The sequence below is a fragment of the Hemitrygon akajei genome, chromosome 3, assembly GCF_048418815.1.
Source record: "Hemitrygon akajei chromosome 3, sHemAka1.3, whole genome shotgun sequence".
NCBI lineage: Eukaryota > Metazoa > Chordata > Chondrichthyes > Myliobatiformes > Dasyatidae > Hemitrygon > Hemitrygon akajei.
This window is the reverse complement of record NC_133126.1, coordinates 73,793,037-73,806,849: the sequence shown is the minus strand read 5'-3', so window position 1 is coordinate 73,806,849 and position 13,813 is coordinate 73,793,037. Positions and strand designations below refer to the sequence as shown.

At 41.5% G+C, this 13,813-nt stretch overlaps 1 protein-coding gene across 1 annotated transcript in view; it reads right to left on the bottom strand.

Moving 5' to 3' along the window:
* Positions 1–13,813, bottom strand: part of ryr3 (ryanodine receptor 3) — a 374,648-nt gene that overhangs the window by 170,363 nt on the left and 190,472 nt on the right. Inside the window, 2 exon segments of the mRNA XM_073040132.1 lie at positions 2,602–2,716; positions 10,731–11,004. Of these exon segments, the coding sequence (XP_072896233.1) occupies positions 2,602–2,716; positions 10,731–11,004 (389 nt within the window).

Genomic DNA, 13,813 nt, shown 5'->3' with positions numbered 1-13,813 from the left:
CAAATTGGCAGAGGCTTATTGTAAGTTTCTCCTCTCTTCCATTTAATTAACTTTTTTTCATATGATTAGTTAATTGCAAACTTTTGCTGAAAGTGGAATTTGAACTTAGGTTCGCAGACACTCTATTTCCTTTAAAATAATTAAAATGTACCCACTTAGTTTCATGAGTCAATCTAATTACCTCCTCTGTTTCTGCCAGACCTTGTTACTTAAGCAAGCTCATCTTACTGACAGTTAGAAATTGTAGCGGATAGCATGGGAATGCTGAACAGAAATCCGAAAGGATTTGCTAGACTTGAGCCTTATGTTATAATACAACCAATGCAAACAGCAGCAAGATCCAGGTAAGATTTAAAAACAGACTGACAAGAGTGTAATAATCATCAATACAATTGCCAGGAAATAACTATCACCAGCAGAATGGGTCTTAACACCTCCTTTATTATTTGACTGCATTACCATTGCCAAGTCTCGCAACATTACAGTCCTGGACTTACCAGTGAACAGAAAAGTTAGTGGATTAGCCACATAAATATTGTATCCACTAGAGCAAGCCAGAAGCTTGATACTCAGTGGGGATTTGGCCTTTCTACAGTTTATACAGCATGTCGGGAAAGCCATAGAACAATGTTCACATGCCTGAATGAGTACACCTTCAATAATGCTCAAGTACTTTGATCACTCCAGTATAATTAATCTAGCTTCTGATATATATATTGATGACTTGAGTGTGAATGTATAAATTTAAGTTTGCAAATGACACGAATATTGATGGTGGTGTTTATAGTAGGGATGGTTGTCTAAGGCCACAGCAGGATATTGTCAGAAGTTGGGCAGAGCACTAGCAGGTGGAAGTAAATCATAACAAATACAAGGTGATATATTTGGTAAGTCAGTTAAGACTAGGACCAATACAATAGAGGGTAGGGACCTAAAGAGTCTTGATGAATAAGGAGATCTTAGGAATCAAGTACATAATTCTCTATAAGTGGAAACAAGGGTGGATAGGATGGTGAAGGCATATGGATGTCTGCCTTCATGAGCTGTCTCTACCCTCTAAAACACTGACAGATGTCACACAAGTATCTAGTATATAGTTCTGAGGCCTGCAGAAGCCCAACTGGAAATGCCTATTCATTCACATGTCATCCATCTTTTGAAAGATCTTAAACATTCTTCAATAGCTTGAAAATTTCCAATGGTTTATGCAGGGTTACAAGGAGCAGGGACAAGGGCAGTACAGTAGTGCAGCAGAAAGTTCTGCTGTCCCACCACTTCAGTGACCCAGGCTCCATCCTGCCCTCTCATGATGTCTATATGGAATTTGCACATTCTTTAACTGATAGCACTGGATTCCCTGAATGCCCTAGTTTCCTTACACATTCCAAAGATGTCAGGGCTAGTAACTTAATTGATTACTGTAAATTACTGCTAGTGTCAAATGGAGAGAGTCAGCTGCTTCAAATTCCTGGGTGTTATTAATTCAGAAAATCTGTCCTGGGCCCTGCATGCAAGTGCCATTATGAAGAAAGCACGGTAGCACCTCTGCCTTCTGAGAAGTTTGCGAAGATTTGGCATGTCATCGAGAACTTTGACAAACTTTAATATATGTGTGGTGGAGAGTATATTGACTGATCACTGTCTCAGGAAAGCAGTATCTATCATCAAGGACACTCACCATCTACACCACGCTCTCTTCTTGTTACTGCTATCAGGAAGATGGTACAGGAGCTGTAGAAACCACACCACCAGGTTCAGGAACAGCTATTACCCCTCAACCATCAGGATCTTGAACCAGAGGGGATAATTTCACTCAACTTTGCTAGCCCCATCATTGAAATGTTCCCACAAACTATGGACTCACTTTCTAGGACTCTTCACCTCATGTTCCCATTATTTATTGTTAATTTATTAATATTATTTTTTTTTCTCTTTCTTTGTGTATTTGTACAGTTTGTTGTTATTTTTTGTTGTTGCCTGTCCTTTTGGGTGTGTTCTGTCATTGACTCTATTGTGTTTCTTGAATTTACTGTGATTACTTGCAAGAAAATGCATCTCAGGGTTGTATATGGTGATATATATGAACTTTGATAATAAATTTACCTTGAACTTTAAATTAAGGTGGAGTTGATGGGCAGTGAGAGAGATTAGGAGAGAAATACATGAGGATATGAGACTGACAAATTTGTTCTGAAAGCTGACATCGGCTCATTGGGCTAAATGGCCCCATTCTTTGTTGTAAGAAAATAAATAAAAGGTGAACCTTGTTTACAATTTTGCACAAGGCCAGTAAGTTGTTTATAGATTCAGACAAATGGAAGAGAGGTTTCAATCCCCGTTTCCCAGTCAGAGGAAGAGAATCATTGACAATAGTCTGTGGCGAAGGGACCTGAGGAGCTCTTGGCAATAGTTAATGGGCCAGAAGTACTGGGCACGTCTCCAAGGAGCAAAAATGTACAATACATTGTATGGCAATGAAAAGCGATTGCACTATTCATATTGGATTAATAGAAGATCAATAATGAAAACTTAGACAGGTATTTAAATTTTAAAGCAAATCCCACCTGGGGATACTTAGTTCACTTCTCTCCATCAAATTACCTGTGATTTGTTTCCTCCAAGCACGCTCACCATGATGTCCATTACGGTCTCGTGCATCCCCAGCACTCGCATCAGGTTTGGATGCTGATAGAATACCTTATTGTTTATGATGTCCCTGAAGAACACAACCCATCAGATATTAGCACAGGAGAACACAATTTAAATATCATTTACCCAGAGTATGACCTGCTAATGCTGATTCCAATTTATTTGTTGAAACAATTTTTCTCACTTTCTCCCTGAAGATATTAGCTTTTCGCTGAGTCCACTTCCTCAACATGGACTGTCTTCTGTCACCTTCACCAATGAACTATTAATTAAGCGTCACTCCATCGAGTCTGCTCCCCCATTCAATCATAGCTGATCCCAAATCCTATTCAACCCCATACACCTGCCTTCTTGCCATATCCTTTGATGCCCTGACTGATCAGGAAATGATCAACTTCTGCCTTAAGTATACCCACAGTCTTGGCCTCCACCACAGTCTGTGGCAGAACATTCCACAGATTCACTACTCTTTGGCTAAAATAAAATCTTTCTTACCTCCATTCTAAAAGGGTGCCCCTCAATTTTGAGGCTGTGCCCTCTAGTTCTGGATATGCCCACTATAGGAAACATTCTCTCCACATCCACCCTTTCTAGTCCTTTCGACATTCGGTAGGTTTCAAAGAGATTCCACCCCCCCCCCCACCCCCAGGCATTCTTCTAAATTCCAGAAAGTACAGGCCCAAAGTTGGAAAAAATTCCTCATATGTTAACCCCTTCATTCCTGGAATCATCGTCATGAACCTTCTCTGGACTCTCTCCAATGACAACACACCCTTTCTGACATACGGGGCCCCAAAGAACTTGGAAAAATAGAGGACTATGCAGTTGGGTAATTCTAGGCAGATTTGAGAGTAGGTTACATGGTCGGCACAACATTGTGGGTTGAAGGGCCTGTAATGTGCTGTAGATTTTCTATGTTCTATGTAAAACTATTGGCAATACTCCAAGTGTGGCCTGACTAGTGTCTTATAAAGGCTCAGTATTATCTCCTTGCTTTTATATTCTATTCCCCTTGAAATAAATGCCAACATTGCATTTGCCTTCTTTACCACCGATTCAACCTGTAAATTAACTTTCTGGGAGTCTTGCACAAGGATTCCTAAGTCCCTCTGCACGTCTAATGGTTGAACCTTCTTCTCATTTAGATAATAGTCCGCACTATTGTTCTTTTTACCAAAATACATTATCATACATTTTCCAACACTGTATTCCATCTGCCACTTTTTTGCCCATTCTTCCAATTTGTCTAAGCATTGCTTCCTCAGCAGTACCTACCCCTCCACCTATCTTCATATCATCTGCAAACTTTGCCGCGAAGCCATCAATTCCATTATCCAAATCAATAACAGACAATGTGAAAAGTAGTGGTCGCAACACTGACGCCTGAGATACACCACTAGTCACTGACAGCTAACCAAAAAAGCCCCCCTTTATTCCAATTCGCTACCTCATGCCTGTCAGCCATTCCTCTATCCATGCCAGTATCTTGCCTGTAATGCCATAGCATTTCATCTTGTTAAGCAGCCTCATGTGTGGCATCTTATCAAATACCTTCTGAAAATCCAAGTAATTTCCTTTGACTGCCCTGCCTATTACTTCCTCGGAGAACTCTAACAGATTTCGCTTTCCAGAGACCAAGCTGACCTTGACTTAGTTTATTACTAGTCTCCAAGTACCCCGAAACCTCATCCTTAATAATAGACTCCAACACTTTCCCAACCATTGAGGTTAGGCTAACTGAGCCCTGACAGTAAATATTCACAGACCATTGGACGAACAAGCTTCGGCCAGTCAGAGCCAGAATTCTACTCAGCCTTCAAAGTTATGCATCCTCAGCATGGAATCTTGAATTATGCAGGCCAGGAGTAACTGTCTGCTCAGAGATGATGCTCAGTTACAAAGGTTAGCTATGGTGCCCTCATAACTTAGACAAAGGCCAAATCACAAATTGGGTTTTGACCATGTAACCTCACTACCATCGCTCTCTGAATTTTGACTTGTCCTGACTGACATATAGTTACAACTCTGCTTTTTAGCCTGATATTTCTTCTAACAGATAAATCAGAATTTAAAGCTACACCAAAATTATGAACATACTTATAATAATAAAAAAAGAATCTTTACAGGCAGAAGTGTAGGAAAGGCAGATGAGCTTAGGGCATGGATCAGCATGTGGAATTATGATATTGTAGCCATTAGTGAGACTTAGTTGCAGGAAGGGCAGGACTGGCAGCTCAGTGTTCCAGGGTACTGTTGTTTTAGTCATGATAAAGCAGGATGGATTAACCAGAGAGAGTACAATACTAGTTCTCCGATTTGGGAATGAGGCAGAGCAGGTGACAGAAGTTGTGTAGAGGAATACTTTGCATCTAGTGATCATGATGCAATTTCTTTCAAGATAAATATGCAGAAGGATAGATCTGATGCTCAGCGTTGAAATTCTAAATTGGAGGATGGTTATCAAAAAGGATCTGGCAACTGTGGATTGGGACAGGTTGTTTTCTGGCAAAGGCATACTTGGTAAGTGGGATGCCTTCACAAATGCAATTTTGAGATTAAAGAGTTTGTACATTCCTGTCAGAATAAAAGGCAAGGATAACAACTCTAAGGAACCTTGGTTTTTGAGAGATATTGAGGCCCTGGTTAAAAAAAGAAACAGGTACATAGCAGATGTAGGCAGGAAGAAGCAAATGAGATACTCGAGAAATATAAGAGAAGCTTGGAGGCAGTGCGAGGGGGAGGATAGGTAAGTGATAGAGAAGGGACACGCTCAGACCGATGGTCTGAGATGTGTCTATTTTAATGCAAGGAGTATTATGAACAAAGCTGATGAGCTTAGAGCTTGGATCAGTACTTGGGAGCTATGATGCTGTGGCCATTACAGAGACTGGGATGGCTCAGGGGCAGGAATGGTTACTTCAAGTGCCGGGTTTTAGATGTTTCAGAAAGGACAGGGAGGGAGGCAAAACAGATGGGGGCGTGGCACTGTTGATCAGAGATAGTATCACAGCTGCAGAAAAGGAGGAATACATGGAGGGATTGTCTATTGAGTCTCTGTGGGTGGAAGTTGGGAACAGGAAGGGGTCAATAACTCTATTGGGTGTTTTATATATACCACCCAATAGTAACAGGGACATCGAGGAGCAGAGCTGGAGACAGATCCTGGAAAGGTGTAATAATAACAGGGTTGTTGTGGTGGGAGAGTTTAACTTCCTAAATATCGATTGGCATCTCCCTAGAGCGAGGGGTTTAGATGGGGTGGAGTTTGTTAGGTATGTTCAGGAAGGTTTCTTGACACAATATGTAGATAAACCTACAAGAGGAGAGGCTGTACTTGATCTGGTATTGGGAAATGAACCTGGACAGGTTTCAGGTTTCTCAGTGGGAGAGCATTTTGGAGATAGTGATCACAATTCTATCTCCTTTACCATAGCATTGGAGAGGGATAAGAACAGACAAGTTAGGAAAGCAGTTAATTGGAGTAAGTGGAAATATGAGGCTATCAGGCAAGAACTTGGAAGAATAAATTGGGAACAGATGTTCTCAGGGAAATGTACAGAAGAAATGCGGCAAATGTTTGTGTGGATATTTGCGTGGAGTTCTGCACAGGTACATTGCAATGAGACAGGGAAAGGCTAACAGGAAGGAGCTTAAAAGAGAAATCAGGAGAGCCAGAAGGGGCAATGAGAAGGCCTTGGTGAGCAGGATTAAGGAAAACCCCAAGGCATTCTACAAGTATGTGAAGACCAAGAGGGTTAGACATGAGAGAATAGGACCAATCAAGTGTGACAGTGGAAAAGTGTGTATGGAACCGCAGGAAATAGCAGAGGTACTTAATGAGTACTTTGCCTCAGTATTCACTATGGAAGAGGATCTTGGCAATTGTAAGGATGACTTACAGTGGACTGAAAAGCTTGAGCACGTAGACATTAAGAAAGAGGATGTGCTGGAGCTTTTGGAAAGCATCATGTTGGATAAGTCACCAGGACTGGACAAGATGTACCCCAGGCTACTGTGGGAGGTGAGGGAAGAGATTGCTGAGCCTCTGGCAATGATCTTTGCATCAATGGGGACGGGAGAGGTTTGGAGGATTGGAGGGTTGCGTATGTTGTTCCATTATTTAAGAAAGGGAGTACAGATAGCCCTGAAAATTATAATCCAGTGAGTCTTACTTCAGTGGTTGGTAAGTTGATGGAGAAGATTCTGAGAGGCAGTATTTATGAACATTTGGAGAGACATAACATGATTAGGAATAGTCAGCATGGCTTTGTGAAAGACAGGTCATGCCTTACGAGCCTGATTGAATTTTTTGAGAATGTGACTAAACACATTGATGAAGGAAGAGCAGTAGATGTGGTGTATATGGATTTCAGCAAGGCATTTGACAAGGTACCACATGCAAGGCTTATTGAGAAGGTAAGAAGGCATGGGATCCGAGGGGACATTGCTTTGCGGATCCAGAACTGGCTTGCCCACAGAAGGCAAAGAGTGACTGTAGACGGGTCATATTCTGCGTGGAGGTTGGTCACCAGTGGAGTGCCTCAAGGATCTGTTCTGAGACTCCTACTCTTCATGATTTTTATAAATGACCTGGATGAGGAAGTGGAGGAATAGGTTAGTAAGTTTTCTGATGACACAAAGGTTGGAGGTGTTGTGGATAGTGTGGAGGGCTGTCAGAAGTTAAAGCAGGACATTGATAGGATGCAAAACTGGGCTGAGAAGTTGCAGATGGAGTTCAACCCAGATAAGTGTGAGGTGGTTCATTTTGGTAGGACAAATATAATGACAGAATATAGCATTAATGGTAAGACTCTTGGCAGTGTGGAGGATCAGAAGGATCTTGGGGTCTGAGTCCATAGGACACTCAAAGCTGCTGCGCAGGTTGACTCTGTGGTTAAGAAGGCATACGGTGTATTGCCCTTCATCAATCATGGGATTTAGTTTAGGAGCCGAGAGGTAATGTTGCAGCTATATAGGACCCTGGTCAGACCCCACTTGGAGTACTGTGCTCAGTTCTGGTCACCTCACTATAGGAAGGATGTGGAAACCATAGAAAGGACGCAGAGGAGATTTACAAGGATGTTGCCTGGATTGGGGAGCATGCCTTATGAGAATAGGTTGAGTGAACTTGGCCTTTTTTCCTGGGAGCGACGGAGGGTGAGAGGTGTACAAGATAATGAGAGGCATTGATCATGTGGATAGTCAGAGGCTTTCTCCCAGAGCTGAAGTGGCTAGCAAGAGAGGGCACAGGTTTAAAGTGCTTGGAAGTAGATACAGAGGTGTCAGGGGTAAGATTTTTTTTTTACACAGAGTGGTGAGTGCGTGGAATAGGCTGCCGGTGACAGTGGTAGAGGCAGAAACGATAGGGTCTTTTAAGAGACTCCTGGACAGGTACATGGAACTCAGAAAAATAGAGGGCTATGGGTAACCCTAGGTAATTTATAAGGTACGGACATGTTCGGCACAGCTTTGTGGGCCAAAGGGCCTGTACTGTTCTGTAGGTTTTCTATGTTTCTATGCAAGAGAACACTTGAGAAGCAAATCAGGAGGGCTAAAGAAGACATGAGATTGCTCTGGCAAATAAGATGAAGGAGAATCCTAAGGGCTTCTACAGCTATGTTAAGAGCAAAAGGATAGCAAGAGACAAAATTGATCCTCTGGAAGATCAGAGTGGTAATCAAAGCCAAAAGAGATGGCGGAGATCTTAAATAGATTTTTGTTTTACATCTGTATTTGCTGGAGAGATAAATATAGAGTCTACACCTGTGAGCTAATACAGCAGTGAGGAACATAGGAATCTACAGCACATTACAGGCCCTTCGGCCCACAATGTCGTGCCGACCATGCAACCTGCTCTAAAAACTCCCTAGAATTTTCCTAGCGCATAGCCCTCTCTTTTTCTAAGCTCCATGTACCTATATAAAAGTCTGTTAAAACGCCCTATTGTATCCACCTCTACTACCGTCTCTAGTCAGGCCACACTTGGAGTATTGTCAACAGTTTTGGGCCCCATATCTCAGAAAGGATGTGTTGTCATTGGAGAGACTGCATTGGGACTAATTCTTTTTACATTTTTGTTAACGATTTAGATGATGGAATTGATGGCTTTGTTGCAAAGTTTGCAGACAATACAAAGATAGGTGGAGGGGCAGGTAGTTCTGGGGAAGTAGAGAGGCTACAGAAGGACTTACACAGATTAGAAGAATGGGCAAAGAAATGGCAGATGGTCTATAGTGTTGGGAAGTGTATGGTCATGCACTTTGGTAGAAAAAATGAAAGGGTTGGCTATTTTCTAAACAAAGAGAAAATACAAAAATTAAGGAGCAAAGGAACTTGAGAGTGCTTGTGAATATTAATTTACAGGTTGAGTCTGTGTTGAGGAAAGCAAGTGCAATGTTAGCATTCATTTCAAGTGGACTAGAATATAAAAGCAAGGATGAAATGTTGAAACTTATAAAGCACTGGTGAGGCCTCACTTGAAGTATTGTGAACAATTTAGGGCCCTTTATCTTAGAAAGTAAGTGCTGAAACTGGACAGAGTTCAAAGGAGGTTTATGAAAATGATTCCAGGATTAAACAGCTTTGTCATATGAAGAGCATTTGATGGCTCTGGGCCTGTATTCACAGGAATTCAGAAGAATGAGGGGTGACCTCATTGAAACCTATCGAATGGTGAAAGGCCTTGATAGAGTGGATGTGGAGAGGACGTTTCCTATGGTGGGAGAGTCTAAGAACAGAGGACTCATCCTTAGAATAGAGGAGCATCCTTTTAGAACAGAAATGAGGAGAAACTTCCTTAGCCAGAGAGTGGTGAATCTGTGGAATTTTTTGTCACAGGCAGCCAAGGAGGTCAGGTCTGTATGTATATTTAAGGCAGAGGTTGATACATTCTTGATTAGTTGGGGTATGAAGGGATGTGGGGAGGTGGCAGGAGATTGGGGCTGAGGGGAAAATGGATCAGCCATGATGAAATGGCAGGGCAGACTTCATCGGCCTAATGGCCTAATTCTGCCACTATGTCTTATGACCTACGGTCTTATGGATCTGTGTTGGGTCCATAAATTGTTTGTCATTTATATCAATGATCTGGATGATAAAGTGGTAAACTGGATCAGCAAATTTGCGGTTGACACCAAAATTGGAGGTGTGGTGGATAGTGAGGAAAATGATCAAAGCTTGCATCAGGATGTGGACCAGTGGAAAAAATGGGCTGGAAAATGGCAGATGAAATGTAATGTAGACAAGTTTGTGGTGTGGCACTTTGGGAGGAAAAAACAGGGTAGGACTTACACAGTGAATGGTAGGGCACCGAGGAGTGCAGTAGAACCAAGAAATCTGGGAATAGAGATCCATAATTCCTTGAAAGTGGAATTTCAGGTAGATAGGGTCATAAAGAATGCTCTTGGCTCATTGGCCTTCATAAATCAAAGTACTGAGTACAAGAGTTGGGATATTATGTTGAAGTTGTAGAAGACGTTGGTGAGGACTAATTTGAAGTACCGTGTGCAGTTTTTGTCATCCACCTGCTGGAGAGATATCAATAAAATAGAAAGTGAAAATTTGCAAGTATGTTGCCAGAACTTGAGGACCTGAGCTATAGGGAAAATTTGAATAGGTTAGAACTTTAACCTCTGGAGCGTAGAATGTGGAGAGATTTGATAGACTTATACAAAATTATGAGATGTATAGACAGGCTAAATGCAAGCAGGCTTTTTCCATTGAGCACGGGCGAGAGTGCAACTAGAGGTCATGGGTTAAGGGTAAAAGGTGAAATGTTTAAGGGGAACATGAGAGGAAACTTCTTTACTCAGAAGGTAGTGAGAGTGTGGAAATAGTGGGCATGAAAGTGGTAGATGCAAGTTTGATTTTTACACTTAAGAGAAATTTGGAAGGGTACATGGATGGGAGGGCTATGGGCCAGATGCAAATCAGTGGAGCTTGGCAGATTAATAGTTCGGCATGCACTAGATGGGTCAAACAGCCAGTTTCATTGGTACAGTGTTTTATGACTCTACAAAGTATTTCCTGCTGAAAGCAGCAAAATAACGGAGACATTTTAAAAAGGTCTTACTGGTCCATACCCTAATCCGCGAATCATTAGTGTTTCTTCCTGCTTTCCCATTCTAACACTAAGGAGTGATCGAATCTGTCCAAGGGAAACAAGTAGAGTGACCGTTTCCTGTATGGAGGCAGCACTGATGGTATACGCTTTCCGCATCGCTTGCAGGAGCTCACCAATTGCATCATATTGCCGGCGCAAAAGGCTAAACATAGTTTTAATCAGTTCTGCATCCTGAATGTACGATTCTTGAGACCAATGAGTAATAGTCCGTGAGATTAGTTGCGACAGGTTGGCTGAAACAGAGAAAGTTCAGAATACAAATGATTCACACTTTGTGAGTTACTTAATTAAATTGATATTCTTGACGCTACATAAAAATAGTGGATAATTTGACAGGAATAAAATAAATTTATTATTTAAGGAGCGATCAAAGTTTTGGCTGTAAAATGCTAGAGATTTTGTGCAGAGATACAAAGAGGTAGAAATAAATGAAGGGATTAGGGGAAGAAATGTGTAGTTTGATGGTGGAAACTGCTATTACAGATTGAGATGTGTGAATCTGAAGAGTAGATACACAAGAGGTGTGACCTGAGAGTGTGGTAGGAGGATGAGTGACTGAGACTTAAATGGGATAGGATCTTGGCAGCAGAGCAAAAGTCACACAGAGGTGAAAAGGCTGCGAAAATATGTCAACTTGTTATTTAAATCCATTAAACAGTAATTCCCTTGTTCGTACGGTGATCAGATAACACTTCAATCTATTTTTAAAAGTCACTTTGAATGTTATTTTGCCAGCGTTCATTATTTTGGAAGATCCTGCATTCAGTGTGCGGGAGGGCAATGGGCCAAACTGCTCTCTGGCTGACTTCACTACCAAGTGACAGCCAGATCCAATTCCACTCTTAACTTTCAGAGGGACTTACAAATGTATTCCAAGAGACTTAAGCAGATAAGCCAACCCCGGAATCAACTATATGCTCTAAATTACTGAATATGCATACGTGGTTTTATATTTTGAGAGTATCCAGATCCAAAACCAAATGCAGCAACCATATTTACCTTGAACTTATTACAGCTGTGGCCATGTACCATTTGGGCTAAGAGTGTGTGTGTGTGTGTGTGTGTGTGTGTGTGTGTGTGTGTGTGTGTGTGTGTGTGTGTGTGTGTGTGTGTGTGTGTGTGTGTGTGTGTGTGTGTGTGTGTGTGTGTGTGTGTGTGTGTGTGTGTGTGTGTGTGTGTGTGTGTATATATATTATATACACGCACACACTTTATGAAGGGATCTTTATATAAATATATATATAAAGTTTGCAATATTACATTTTGATATTTAAGGCAAATAGCAGAAATACATTTAAGCAAAGATAGATAAGGGATGTCAGGAACAAAGGAATGTCAGAGTACAATGATAGGATTACATCATGCAGAGTGCTTTGATGCAGTACAATTGCTGACACCGAACAGTTGAGCCAAATATTTTAATTTTATACCAAGCACAATTCAATGGTAAGCAATCAAGGATACAGCAACAGGAGAGAATGTCCACCTGCTATACTGAACATTTTTTCCCATGCTTTTCTTTTTGAAGAGCTTCCGATGAAAAGTAACTTAAAATTTACTCCATACATCAAAGATAAACTGCACCTGTTTAGAATTATAAAACTGAAGCATCCTCCTTTGCCAAAAAAGTTACCTAAAACTTCAGATACATTTAAGACATTCAAATTCAACCAACTAGAATTAGTATAAATTTAAACTGTAATATAAATATGATTATTAGTTAAGCAACTTTAAGGATGGAGGCTGTATTAAAATTTTAAAAAGTATGGAAACAACATTCATTTATAACTGCTCATTGGCAACTTGATGTATGGAATGCCCATGGACGGGGATTCATGAACCCTTTTAAATCAATGACAAAATGGAGGTATTTAGTTTTAACATCTGCTCAGTCACTCCTGAAATTCATAGTGTTCTCTCTCAATGATTTGTTGCCATAAATGCAGAAAATAAAAGTGTTCTTTTCCTCTTGTTATGATACCAGCCCCCTCCTTTGTGAGAATTGCAAGAACTCTAGTTAAGGGGGGTCAATGACCCGAGAGAGAGAGCAAGAGAGAGAGAGAGAGACAGGCTGAATGGACACAGGAAATGGAAAGACAGCGACGTGCTGGATACCGCATTCCACTGGGACAAAAGCTGGCGACTGTGGCATTGTTCTCAGGAGACACCTGGGAACTGCAGACGTGCCAACTCACAGGGACATTGTAAAGCCCTCGGGCAAAGTGGGCTGGTTGAGAGAGAGATTGCATCACCTGCAACCTGATTGACACCTGAGATCCCGTGAGGCAGTATAAAGAAGGGTCTGAAAGAGGACGACCCTCAGACGCACCAAGGAGACACCAAGAAGCACGATAACGCTTCCCGTAGGAACGGGAAGCCATTTTGAAATAAGCCACGTGCGTTAAATTCCGAATGCGGGGTTTGTGGCTGGAACCAACGGAAGATCGCTTTTAACTAACAACGGGGAAGATCGCTCCCCTGATTCCACGGATGTAAACGGCAAGTTTTTCCGTTTTATCTCTCTCTCTCTCCAACACGTGAAACCAAAAGAGAAAAGCCTGCAGACTTCAGAGTGACTCTTTATATTTCCAATTGGACTCAGTATTATATACCCTAGACAACGAAAGAGCTTATTTCTGATTGATTATGGTTACACCGGTGTTTTAGATTGAGTTTTGACGATTTGAATGTTTGTATTAACCATACGTTTGTGCCCTTATTGAATAAAACGTTTGAAAATAGTAGCATCCGACTCAGCTGATCCATCTATCTTTGCTGGTAAGTTACCTGGTTACGGGGTTTTCGTAACAAGTGGGTTCTCGTCTCGGGATTTGACACCAAAAAAGGGGGAGGTCAGTCAATCGGGATTGTAAGTCAAAACAAAATAATTTGGATCTGGTACGCAGGTAGCCAGACAGAAAAACCAGCAAGGATGGACGTGTGTGAATTTATGGAAAGCGCGACTGTGGCGGCGCTAGAGGTGAGCACCAAAGCAGACTTGTTAAATTTGGCGAAGGGGTTAGAGATGGAAAACGAGCAGAA